Below are 13,679 nucleotides of genomic sequence, written 5' to 3'. Positions count from 1 at the left end.
CACGTACCAGTACTGTTGATCCTCACGTACCAGTACTGTGGATCCTCACGTACCAGTACTGTTGATCCTCACGTACCAGTACTCTTGATCCTCACGTACCAGTACTGTGGATCCTCGCGTACCAGTACTGTTGATCCTCACGTACCAGTACTGTGGATCCTCACGTACCAGTACTGTTGATCCTCACGTACCAGTACTTTTGATCCTCACGTACCAGTACTGTGGATCCTCACGTACCAGTACTGTTGATTAGCACGTGGAACGTTTATGACCACACTAATGCACTTGTTACTTTGTTTGTTTGTGGGGCTGAGTTTGTTACGGATCCTCAGACTGATGAAGTCCTTTGGATGAAGGACGAAATGTCTCGACAAATAACGAAACCATCCATAGGACCTGACTTAACTTTGTTGGATTTTTTTCCTGATTATTGATCATGAACTTTGATATTACTTGAACTTTACTCTGCTTTGTCTTGGGGAAGGTCAGTTTTGGTGAGTTACAGGTGTTTACTCAGTTATTTTATTTATTTATTTATTTATTAGTTTTTGCCAAGATGGCCATGCTCAGCCGAGTCGCAGCTTCACGGTCTCCCAGTGAGCTCAAACTGTTTTTGTTCCTGTTTTTGTTTTAACTTTTTTTTGCGCCTACAGTGCACATGCACAGTACGGGTATGACCGCAACACACTTGTGGAGTTTTCTGTGTCGCTGCCTTGCCGTCGTGCCATCGTGGTTCAGTCCTTCCAGCCTGGGGCTCAGGCCTGTCATGGCAGCTGTCTCCATGATCCTTCATCTGCCTGCACGGACCGAACTCTATGGACCCGTTCGGTTCTGCGGGGGAAACCTGGATGTTCTCAGTCTGTTGGACCCAGTTCTGGAGTTTAAGAGTTGCAAAAATACAAATAATCATGGGCCTCACATTCACATACATCAAAAAATGGTCAGAAATGGCCCCTGTATTTAGTTCAGCCAGCCAATCTTCTCTCAGGTAAGACACTGTACACTGCTGTGTCCACCTTTAGGAGCAGGGGACATCGTCATACTGCTACACTGCAATGAAGTGGTTGCAGAAAGTCTGCTTTTAAAGTGCAGAAGAAAAAAATGGTGGCTGGTAAAACAACAAACCAAGAAAGAGTGAAGCAAAACAAGCAAAGTTCCCCAGTGTTCCAGTTCGTGTCCTGCAACATGTTTGTGCTCCATTCCCTGTTTTCCTGTTTTTGGTGTAGTTTTGTGGCAGCGTTGCAGCGCCACACAGAGGCCTGGCATAGTTACTGAAGCATTTCAGGTCATGTGTCATGAATCCATGTGGATAAAACATTTCTAGAAACAGCAGAATGTTCAATGTTTTTTTATATATGGGATTGATAAAATCCCAGGTTGCGTCCTTATCTTAGTTATTCTGAAGGTTTTGGGGTGAGTCATGTTTCCTATTGTTACCTAATGTTAACTTTGTCTGTCACCAGAATCAATAAATTATGGTGTTTAAACATTTACCTTCAAAATAAATTAAAGTTTCCATGACTTTAGTTTCCAAAGACTGTTTTATTATTGTTATTATTTTTTACCAAAACCAAACCTGCAGTTTGTAAGCTTCCTCATTAGGTTCATTTCTGCAGACATGAGCACATTTTTGATGCTAAAGGCAGCGTCTCACTGGACTGTGACTGTTAAAAACAAGTTGCTGACTCAAAGTTGCAGACGGGTGCAAGAAAACGGGCAGACCTTCTGCTGCAGTCTCACTGAATTCTGGGAGTTTCCAGCCATGCATGGGACTGGACAGTTTTTAAAAATCTTGGCCTTTTTTCATGCACACATCCTGCAAAACTGCAATTTTTCACATTATTTAATTGTCCACCTACACCTGCATCGTTACCCCCCCAGCTCTCTTTCTACCTACCTTAGCAGCTGCCAAAGCTCTCATTTAGATGTCCAAATACAGCTCTTTATACTATATTGTATTATGTTGTACTATATTGTATTATGTTATACTATATTGTACTTTGCCCTAAATTGTTTTACTTGGAAACACCTACTGTTCCTGAAACACTATAAGGACCAGTGATATTATGAATGTTCTTAAGTTCTCTCATTATCAGAGTGTATCAGATGTTTCCAAATGGACTGTCGTCTTGTGTTCTAGTTGTCTCTCTCATACTAATAAGGATGGATCATAAACATGTCTCCTCGGTCACAATTGATTAATGAGTCCTAAAGCAGGAAGTGCTAGTTTATAGTGCTCACACACATTCACATAAAAGAGCTTCAGTTTGCAGGAAAGTAATCACAAAATAAATATGAAGATGGCTGCCGCTGTGAAAACATTAACATGTTTTAAGTAAGGTGAAGCAAAAAGGCCTTCTGCTCAGCTCCTGCACCTGGAACACCTGGCAACAGGAACTGAAGTTGTCCTCCTTGTTTCTTTACGGCGTTTCAAACATTTGATAAAGTCAATAGAAAAATTAAAGCAAATATGTTTTTGTTTTTAGTATTTTATCCTGTTTTACAGAACCCTGACTTATTGTTTTATACACTACTCTTTATTTTAATTGAATTTTTACTGTAGTTTATTATTGTTGTTGTCTGTACTTTATCTGTTCTGTCTGGAACAGGTCCCTCTTGCAAATAAGTCCCAGAGGGTCAATGAGGCTAGCCTGTATAAGTAAAGGCTGAATGAATGAATGAATGAACGAATGAATGAACGAATGAACGAATGAATGAACGAATGAACGAACGAACGAATGAACGAACGAATGCATACATTTCAGAGACTTGTGGATAGTTATTTAGAGGAACTGCTGGAACACAGCTAGTGTTGCTGCAGCCTAATCTTTAAAAACATATTCAAACCTTATTATTAGATATAACTGGTACGTCTTGATTAAAACCTTCTACAATGAACGTTTGTGTGAATAGAACGTGTGTGGGGTTCCAGAACGTGGTCTTGCTGCAGTCAGAAGTGGAGCGAGTGACTGATGGAACAGAGCGAAGTGGCGGTGCAGCCGTCTGCCAGATGGAACAAGATAAGGACATTTTCCAGTGACAGACATGTGCTGACTGTTAAGTGTGTCTTCGTTCCTGATGCTCTTTCTCCTTCACACTTGTGGCTCAGTGGAAATGTACAGAGATGGAAGTTTCATTGTTACCATGATTACTTTATTTCTTCTCTGCACCTACTTGCTGAGCCCATGTGGGATGGACAGGAGGAGGAAGTGTCTAGAGTCACATTTCCTGTTTCACGTCTCTTCAATATCGTGTCGCCTAAATCAAATTGAGATGCTTCACCCATCAGATTCTGATGTTAGCAAATCCAACTATGAATAATTTCAAAACTGAGGTGACCATTTCAGCTCTTTTCAAAAAGAAATGACAACCAATAAAAGACAAATATTGACAGTTTTATTGACTCTTAAAACAATAATTTGGAGCATGACTTAACCTCCACTCCCTGAAGGGAAAGTACGGCTTGTTTTGAACTCTACTGATGTAATTAGTTGTTACTTAGAACTAAAAGACCTTTCTTCATGAAAATAATTTTTCTGTTTTGGTTTTATTGATTGATTGATTGATTTTTTTACTAGAAAGAAAATATTGAGATATATATTCATCTCAAAACATTGAGATATTAATTTAGGTCCGTATCGCCCAGCCCTACAGCTTAAGAGTTGTTTGTGCAGTTGCAGAAGCTGAAGGCCGTCGGAACAATTCTAACTTCAAAACTTCACAGTTGTTTGTTTTTGTTCTGTTTCTTTTTTCTTTTTCATTTCCCAACATTTCTTCAAGGAATACATATTATTTATTGACGTTCATGCCAGAGTTAAACTACAACCAACTTCTGTTGAGCTGCAGCTGTTTTTATCCAACCTTAATAAAAATGTTCTGCACAACAGGGACAATTCTAGAATCTGACCTTTAGGGGGGCTCAGCCCCCAGTGCTCACAACGGCTCTTGACTTGAACATTGCAGTGGCAGATGACCCTTCCCCTTAAAATTAGGAATAACGTAGTTGCCATTTCCTGCATTCTGGTGTATTTTAATGGATTGTTAAACATGATTGGTCTGTTGCTGACGAGCCTACTGGATTGATTGACAGGTGGCATTGAGGACCTGACTCATGTAAAAAAATCTTATATTTTACTGGCCCGTTTAAGAGTGTACAGGGGGCTGCAGCTTCTAAGATGTGCTTAGATAAGAGAAAGGGAAGACAAACATAAGGAGAGAGGTATAAAAAAGATCTCATACCATGTCCTAGACAGGGCACGGTTTGAGGCAACAAAAAAATGCCACAGCAAAGCAACATAAATAGACGTAATGCATATACGTGTGGAGTGGGTAGGGGGTGGAAGTCCCAGCACAGCTGCCAGGTGAGCAACGCAGCCCATGGCACCTTCGCATCTCCTAGGTTGCTGCACCGGGGGAGGCAAGGGAGGCCAGCGGAGGCATTGAGTTTGAGAGAAGGTTGTAGCAGAGCACTGTCCAGACCTCCCCCCCCCATTAGATATTAACATTGTTTTGGGTCAGGCTGAACTCATAAATTTCCATGTCTGCCTTAACGGTCTCGCTAGTACATTCTCTCATGGCGACTCCAAACAGTCAAATTTGATTACTTACGCCAAGTCGAGCTTACAGCATCTCTAAGATTTATTCATTCCAACTGTTCGTGGACACTGCAAGATACAGCACCGCATATACGTAGTTGGCACATTGTCTGAGTGTTGCCAATCTCAGAACATTCTCCACAATTTGTCGACAATCTAGATTTCCACCAACTCCAAAAAGTAAAATCCAGTTATCGTAGATCCAGTTATGTTTCCATCAAGGTAAGAGGGTTCTCCTTCACCCTGACTACCTGTTGAGAAAAATGTATCAATTTCACAGAGAGACCAGCTGATTAAATCCATTGTTATTTGGAAGGTATGCAATAAAAGGGGCTCTGAAAAAGGTTCACAAGACAAAAAGCAAAGCAGGGACAAAACGAGAGATGAAGCAGAAGAGGACGCGTCTGCCTTCCACCAAGAGCAAGCAAAAAAAAATATATATGGGTATGAATATAGCAGCTTAAAGGCAAGAGATCAGCAGCATGGATAATCAGCAGCACATATAAAAGCACATATCATCAATAAAAGTGTCATCACAGATTCTCCTGGTTAGAGATTCATGAGTCTAACAGCCTCAGGGTAGAAGCTGTTCCTCAGTCTAGTGGTTCTACACTTAATGCTCCTCAACCTCCTTCCTGAGGGGAGCGGGGCAAAAAGTGTGTGTGCTGGGTGAGTGGGGTCCTTCATGATGCAGGTGGCCCTCTTCCTGAATCTGGAGGTGTAGATGTCTGTGATGGTGGGGAGACTGACTCCAACATCTTCTGTGCAGCCTTCACCACTCTCTGCAAAGCTTTTCTTTCTGCAGCTGTGCAGCCTCCATGCCACACGTTGATGCTGGAGCACAGGATGCTCTCCACTGCACACCTGTAGAAGGAGATGCCTGTAGCTGGACTCATTGTTTGTGATCGTGTGCATCCAACCACCACTGTATCATCTGCAAACTTTACAATATGACAGCCTGGATGGGTAGGTGCACAGTCATACGTGAGCAGACTGAACCAGAGAGGGCTCAAGACACAACCCTGAGGGGTGCCAGTGCTGAGGGTTATGGTGGAGGAGGAGAAGTTGTGGATTTTCATAGATAATTAAAGTTATATTCGATTTTTATTTGATCACCCAGCTTTCCAATGTTCAAGGCATAATATTTATTTTGTTTATTAAAGATTTTTCTTGGTAAATTTTCTTTCTTTTTGCTGATTTGACAGTTACAGATGAAAATTGAGTCTCTCTGGCTGAATTCAGCTTGGATTTTCTTTGTTGCCTCTTGTCTTACAGAATGGCTCAGAAAGAGAAACTTCAGTGCCTGAAGGACTTCCATAAGGACACTTTGAAGCCATCTCCTGGTAAGAGCCCGGGCACTCGGCCTGAAGACGAGGCCGAGGGCAAACACCCTCAGAGAGAGAAGTGGGCCAGCAAGTTGGACTTTGTTCTGTCTGTGGCCGGCGGCTTTGTGGGTTTAGGGAATGTTTGGCGTTTCCCGTACCTCTGCTATAAGAATGGTGGAGGTAAGGCTTCAAACAATGCTCCTACAAATTTCAAGCATATTCTGCAAAATGTTCTCTGTTTTACTTAATGTACATTTTTCTTTGATTTTAGGTGCATTTCTCATCCCCTACTTCATTTTCCTGTTTGGTGGTGGTCTGCCAGTCTTCTTCCTGGAAGTGGCCCTCGGTCAGTACACCTCTGAGGGTGGCATCACCTGCTGGGAGAAGCTCTGTCCCATCTTTACTGGTATGTAACCAGTCACCATACTATGCTCATTTACTGACCTGGTTTATGGTTACATCCAGATTTTAGGAAACCAAAATGATGAAAGTCATACAAGCAGTTGTTTTTCTTTCACTAGAGTGGCAAAGGATATGGAAAAATGTTTAAACCGCACACCAACAGGAAGATCTTTTTACTGGCTGGTCAAAACAACTGGTTTCAGTTAAACTTCATCTTAATGACAGTTATGTTGTTGAGCTGCTTTAATGCTTTAAATAATGTATAATTTAAGGCACACACACGATCAAACACCAACTGAGTCATTTAAGATGTTGGGTGTTTGAGTTTTTATTTATGATTTCAGATCCAGAGGTGAGTGATGTTTCTAACAAGTCAGTGATGATAATTTATGAATGTGGCATAAACTGCTCTCAGTCACACGAGAGTTTTAACAGTGTCTTGATTTTATTTTATTTTTTTAATAAGGGTGGTATTGGCAACAAACTGTCGATGAGTTTCTGTCTTAAGATAAACATCTAGAGGTGCACCATACCATTTTTTCAAACCCAGACTTTGTACTTACCTTTGAGTACTTGCTGAGTACCAATGTGAGTACTTAGAAATGCTATTCCATTTCTTACAGTTACTTTGAAAATGTAAAAACCAGTGGAGTTTACTTTTCGTGGTAACTTCTCAAATGGAGCCGGAACAAGAACAGTTTTTTTAAAAATGGCCCGTTAGTGAGAGGTGAGCTTGCTGGGACGCTCGTGCTCAGATCCGTCCCAAGATCATCTTCTATGTAGCTGTTCCACGCTGCTGTCAGCAAATTCTTTGATCACAGCATTAATTTTATTTTTACCATTTTTTATATCAAATGATTTTAAAAATGTGAGATTTTATTCCTCCTTTTGACAGCTTTGCTGGGCATAATTCACCATCTGCTTTACTTCAGTCCCTACTTAGTCCCTATAGTCCCCTCCTCAGACTGGAGAAGTCTTTTGGATGAGAGACGAAACATTTCAACAATGAAGAAACCACCCAGAGGACCTGACTGAACTTTGTTAGATTGTTCTACCTGGATCATTGAGCATGCATCAGGATATTTTGCACCACTTTGGCCAGGATGGCCTCAGAAGAGTTCAAGACTTTGAGCAGGTGGTGGGGGAAAGGGCGGACTAGAAGAACCACCTGAGCACCAACAAACTGGTTGACCCACTGTGTGAATGTGTTATTTATAAGACTGAGTTTGTTGCAGCTCCTCGGACTGAAGAAGTCTTTTGGGTAAAAGACGAAACGTTTCAACAAGAAGAATCCGTCCAGAGGACCTGACTTTGTTAGATTTAGTCCCTATTGTTCACTTTGAAATACCATCACATGCCTTCTTCTGATGACGCTGGCGATTCAGGTCTCACTTGTAAATGAGTCCCCGAGGCTCAATGGGAATAACCTGTAGAAATAAAGGTTGAATGATAAGCAAATATGGTACATCATCACCACCAATGTTAAGGTGTGTGTCTCAGGACGGCTGACTCAAACAGCAAAAAAACCAACAACCTTCGTCCACCTGGCTGACCTGGCTTCTCTCCTGATATTGATACTGATGCATCCCTATAAATGTTATGCATTACATTTATGTAGATCAAAGCCCAACACATCGGGTGCGTCCATATATTTCTGCACAGCCCCGCCCTTTTTAATATGTTGCTCCTCTGCGAAGAGTGCAGCCTCGTCTTCGTTCTTTTCTTTCTTGTTAAAGGTCTCAAATGTTTCCTCACCTCTGCTGGTTTTCACAGAGGAATGGCTGAGTCACGCCAGACTCTCGTCCAATCAGAGCGCTGGAAATGTACCTAGCAGCCGTTACCAGGCAACAACCGGTCCTGCGCCGGAACACGAGGCCTCTTTTCAGCGTCTCTCTCACCTTGTCTCCTGTGAAAACCTTCATTTTCTTCCAAAACATGCACAGTTAGGATTCTGAGACATCTCATCTCAGACCAAGTTGTCATCTGTACGTTAGTTGTTTGTACTTAATTGTGCATTTTTATTGCCGGTCGTTCATCATTTTCTTTCCTCTCATCACTTTTTGCTTCACCAATTCCTCTCACCTCCCCCACTCCTCTTGTTAACAACCAGCTGAATGCATTTGTCTTTGTTTGTTCTGCTTTTTCAAACTATTCTGATAGCTTCCTCGTTTTTCGTTGCCACACTTGTAACTGTAAACTATAACTCACCTCATCAAATTTAGCTCAGTGAACTTAGTTACCATTTTACTTCATGTTTTGTGTCCTTTGTTCCTCTCAAATATATCGTCTTCTTGCTGTCTCAAGGCGTATAAACATACACACAAAAGACAATGAACAGGCTGTCCTGAATTGCACGTCGCCATGGCAACAACACAGCAACACATCAGAGAGAAGCGACCAGACAGAGCTCAGGAGGAGAGGCAAAGCAGGAGATGTGAGGCGCCGACGGATGGATTGATGAAGGCAGAAGTGTTGAGAAGAGAATGAGATGGGGAAGCAAAATTAGAGGAAGTGAAGACTGAAGACACAACTGTAGAAATAATGAAAGAATAAACTATAGAAAGATCAATAAACTGTTAATTTTGGAGAAACTCTTCGTGTGATCAGAATACATGTGCACACAAAATCTGAGCTCAAGTTCTTTAAAATGAATCGAGCTTTAGCGTTCTTTGTGTTTGCTTATGTTAGTTAGTTGTGCTGGCCATCTTTGCTGCCTATAACTTTCCAAGGGTGGAAAGTGGTGAAACAACGTTTCTTATTCAAGTTGTGTGGGATTAAGATATAGGATGACAGTTTTCCTGAATCAATCCCAGAGGAGGGACCAATAAGGATAGAGATGCCTGCAGCTTCCTACAGGTTGAGCTGACCCGCACAAATAACTGTCCACTATCACAACTTATTGTGACTGAAGATGGCGAAGAGATGATGAAGATGACGAGGACCGAACAGACAAGTTAAAGCATCTAAAAGAGATTTTCACTGTAGAACAGAACTTGATCAAAATGGAGGTCTGATAAGGTGCAAAGGAAAATAATGCTCAGTGTCAGTTTGGATTATTAATAAACTGTTAAACCAAATGTAAGATTAAACAAGATAAATTGTAGTTAAAATCTAAAACTAACAGAGAAAGTCAGATGAATAGATTTTAAGAAGAACTGTGTCTGGAATTAAATGATCTCAGTTTATTTCTCTGGGGATTCTTATTATACATAAAGTTATCTATCGGGGAAAAAATGAAAAGTTACAAATAAACAACAAAAAAAAGACCATCCATCCATCCATCCATCCATCCATCCATCCATCCATCCATCCATCCATCCATCCATCCATCCATCCATCCATCCATCCATCATCTTCCTCTTGTTCTGGACTCAGGTCTCGGGCGCAGCATCTTGAGCAGGCCGGTCCAGACATCTCTCTCCACAGCCTCTTCCAGCTCTTCTGGGAGGACTCCCAAGGTGTTCCCAGACCAACAGAGAGACGTAGTCTCTCCAGCGTGTCCTGGGTCTTCCCCGGGGTCTCTTCCCAGTCATACATGCCCAAACCACCTCAACTGGCTCCTCTGGATGTGGAGGAGCAGTGGTTCTACTCTGAGTCTCTCCTGATAACTGAACTTCTCACCCTGTCTCTGAGGGAGAGTCCAGCTCTGCAGAGGAAACTCATTTCAACCTTCTGGATCCACGATCTCATTCTTTCTGTCTCTACCAGAGTTCATGACCAGAGGTGAGGGGAGGAACGTAGACCGATCGGTAAACAGAGAGCTTTGTCTTACAGCTCAGCTCCCTCTTCACTACAGTGGACTGGTACAGAGTCCACAATACTGCAGACGCTGCACCGATCCATCTGTCAATCTCACGCTCCATTCTTCCCTCACTGTGAGCAAAACCCTGAGATACTTGAACTCCTCCAGTTGAGGCAGAACCTCACCCTCGACCTGAAGAGAACAATCCACCCTTTTCCATCTGAGGACCATGGCCTCAGATTCTCATATTGACTCATGCTCATTACTCTGTTCCTGATCGAGCTGAACATTTTGATAAATGTAACAGTTAATGTGGTGGTAGTTTGAGTCCAAAGCATACAGAAGACAATATTAACATGGACATGACAGACTCGGCCTTCAAACAATAAAAACGACCAAATAAATAATTCACAGTAACTCTGTGTTGGTTAAGAAAGCCAACAGATTGCGTCAAATCTTTTCTTTGATTCGATCCCATGCCTTGAGCATCCTTAGAGCAGCAAATGACACGAGGGAAGAAAACTCCCTTATAACAGGAAGCGACCCCGAGCTGAATCAGATGATGCTCGTCCGTCTCTCAAAAGTTTAGGGGGAAAAAGGAGAGAGACGCAAAGAAACGAGTAAAAGAAGAAGAGTTAAACTGCACAGATGCTGGTTGTAGGGAAGAAAGGAAGAGAAGTGCAAAAGTCATTGAATCAAGAATACAATAAAAAAGATGGGAGGCATTAGTTATAACTGCACCCATGGATGTTTGTCTGTGATAAGTCATTTGCAATTCACACATGTCTCGATTCCAAAGAATTCTCGAGTGAAAGTTCAAGATTTTCCCCTGAAACAAGTGCAGAATATCTCAGCGAGGTCAGTTAGGGTCATCGGATGAGTTCAAGAAGTGACATCATGGAGGAGTACACATCTGTTTGTTTAGTCGGCACTGTACCATGTGATCTGAGCAAGCGTGTGCGCGCACACATGCACGCCTGTGTGTTTGGAGGTGTGTGGCAGCCGCTAATTAGTGAGAGATTAAAATAACACGATGCGACTGACGGTGAAGCGGTTCACACATTCATATTCATGCTGAAGACGCACAGATGGTGGACAAGGCTGAGGATGTTGCTCTATAATTCATGCAGACACTTCTACACACGCACACACATGCTCACAGATGGCCGGTGACGTTGAAGGACATTAATTTGGATGAGTGGCCTCTGTCAGCTGTGCTTCAACACATACAAATTGTGTTGTTCTACCATCCTTCTGAGGACCAGCAGGGACTGCAGTCATTACTTGACCCTAACCTAAATTCTAATCCACTGTGATACAAATCCTGATTTGTACACCTGCTCTAATTTTGGAGAGGATTTTTCCTTTGGTCCTTGTACAGTTGAAGCAAATGAATTGAGACCCCCCCCCCCCCCACACACACACACACACACGTGATCCTGTTTACCTGTAGCTCAGTGTGAAGGCCTGTACTGACGCAGTGAAACTCATCTGATTACTTTCATTAACACTTTTAATAGCACTAAAGCATGTCAGCTAGAACCATCAGCTGTATGTCAGTGGAGACAAATATTGATGTTAATGATCTTTCACGAGATGTTTACACTAAAACAAACACACCACAAGAAAGTAGATTAATCTCAAACAGCAAATACGGCAGTCTTGACAGACACACAAAGTTATTTTTAATTAAAAGAAGAAAATGTTTTTTTACATCAACACCTTAGGTAAAAGTTTCCAGTTTGATTCTTATCAAAGTGCAAACAGCTCCTCTGAGTTATGACTCGTGAAGCTTTGCTGTTGCAATGCCTTTAGAATAATTTTCTTGTCAGGGCGTAAAAATGTTATTACTTTAAATTAAAGTGGTCTTCTAAATAGAGGCAATAATAAATAAGAATCAAAGCCTGATTCTTAGGTTTCCTTGTTTGAATTATTCCAGAAGCATGTCATGTACACAGTTTACATAAATCTACATATTAATATTTTTTTTACATTTGGTTAAACCCAAGTTTCAACAAGAACTAAGTTCTGATACGCAGCAATTTCTTGCAAATTAAAATCCGACAACCTACATTTCGCTCTGAGATAAAATGTTGCCAAAGGTCTAGTTGCTGCTCGGGTATTTTTCAGGAAACATTTTTCAGCAGTAGTTGCAGTTTCTAATCCAACAAGGTTCAGTCCGGTCCTCTGGACAGATTCTTCTTTGTTGTTTCATCTTTTATCCTTTTATATTTTTTGGATAAAAGATGAAATGTTTCAATAAAGAAGAATCTCCCAGAGGACCGGACTGAACCTTGTTAGATGTTTTTACCTGGATTATTGAGCAGCATCAGGACATGCTGTTTATGATGTGGTTCATGCTGTGATTTTTATTTTATTTTATTTACCACAATCTTTTTATTATCTTTGCATTCCAGGCATTGGTTACGCCTCCATCGTGATTGTATCCCTTCTGAATATCTACTACATCATCATCTTGGCCTGGGGCGTCTACTACCTGTTCCAGGTGTGGAAATAAAACAATGATTGTCATAAAAATATAAAAGGTCTTTTCTTAAACCAGTGTCTTTTATTATAAGCATTTTAGAGAAAGAAATTAATAAGAAGCAGACAAATGTTACTGGAGCTGACGATTCTTTATGTAGTAATTCAAATCATTAAAAGATGGACAGCACAATGTTTAAAGGCATTGCAAGATTGCCTCCCAGGTTGAGGCCTTACTGGGGCTTTACATGTTCTCCCATGAACGCATGGGTTTCTTTCAAAAACATGCATGTTAGGATTATTGGTAGCTCTCTAATTGATTCAGAGATGTAAGTGAGAGTGTGACTGTTTGTCCCTGTACGTCCCTGTGATGGATGGTGTACTCCACCTCTTGCACAGTGACTGCTGGACATGATGCTGGATGGTTGGATGGATGGATGGATGGATGGAGTCATTAAAATGTGTTCTTAAGTTAGAAATGAAAATTGCATTCAAATAGTTATTAAAATGTTACCAGAAAGGATTATAGCTTATTGCATAACTTGAGGCTCTGACAGTCTATCTGCTCTCTTACATTTATTCTTCAGTGTTTCCAGCCAGAGTTGCCCTGGGCCAAGTGCAAGCAGCCCTGGAACACCGAACATTGCATTGAGGACACCTATCGCAAGAACAAAACCATCTGGTTGGCTGCCAATGCCTCCAACCTTACCTCCCCCGTCACTGAATTCTGGGAGTAAGTTACACACTCACCTGCTCACTTACATAACTACTCACAACATCTGTCATTTTGTCTTTGGAGCAGCTCTTTAGTATATAATGCCAAGGTTTCTGCTCTTCTTATGAGCATAGATGAACACAGATTGTTGTTTTGTGTTGCAGACACAATGTGCTGGGTATCACCAGTGGTATTGATGAGATGGGGCCTATTAAGTGGGACTTGGCTCTGTGTTTGCTACTTGTCTGGGTCATCTGCTTCTTTTGCATCTGGAAAGGAGTGAAATCCACTGGAAAGGTAAGCAATGACTAACATTTACTTATGTTGATGAAACACCAGGCTGAGGCTGGTTTATAAAACACCAGCCTTTCCATCCATCCATCCATCCATCCATCCATCCATCCATCCATCCATCC

At 41.6% G+C, this 13,679-nt stretch overlaps 1 protein-coding gene across 1 annotated transcript in view; it reads left to right on the top strand.

Moving 5' to 3' along the window:
- Positions 1–13,285, top strand: part of LOC119412057 (sodium- and chloride-dependent taurine transporter) — a 31,732-nt gene extending 18,447 nt beyond the window's left edge. The window contains exons 2-5 of the mRNA XM_037679035.1: positions 5,871–6,100; positions 6,192–6,326; positions 12,482–12,570; positions 13,136–13,285. Of these exons, the coding sequence (XP_037534963.1) occupies positions 5,872–6,100; positions 6,192–6,326; positions 12,482–12,570; positions 13,136–13,285 (603 nt within the window). The 5' untranslated portion in view covers position 5,871. The remainder of the gene's footprint in view (positions 1–5,870; positions 6,101–6,191; positions 6,327–12,481; positions 12,571–13,135) is intronic.
- The last annotated feature ends 394 nt before the right edge of the window (positions 13,286–13,679 follow it).

Source organism: Nematolebias whitei, chromosome 7, assembly GCF_014905685.2.
Source record: "Nematolebias whitei isolate Nwh7 chromosome 7, NemWhi1, whole genome shotgun sequence".
Taxonomy (NCBI): domain Eukaryota; kingdom Metazoa; phylum Chordata; class Actinopteri; order Cyprinodontiformes; family Rivulidae; genus Nematolebias; species Nematolebias whitei.
This window is presented reverse-complemented; position numbering and strand designations above follow the sequence as displayed.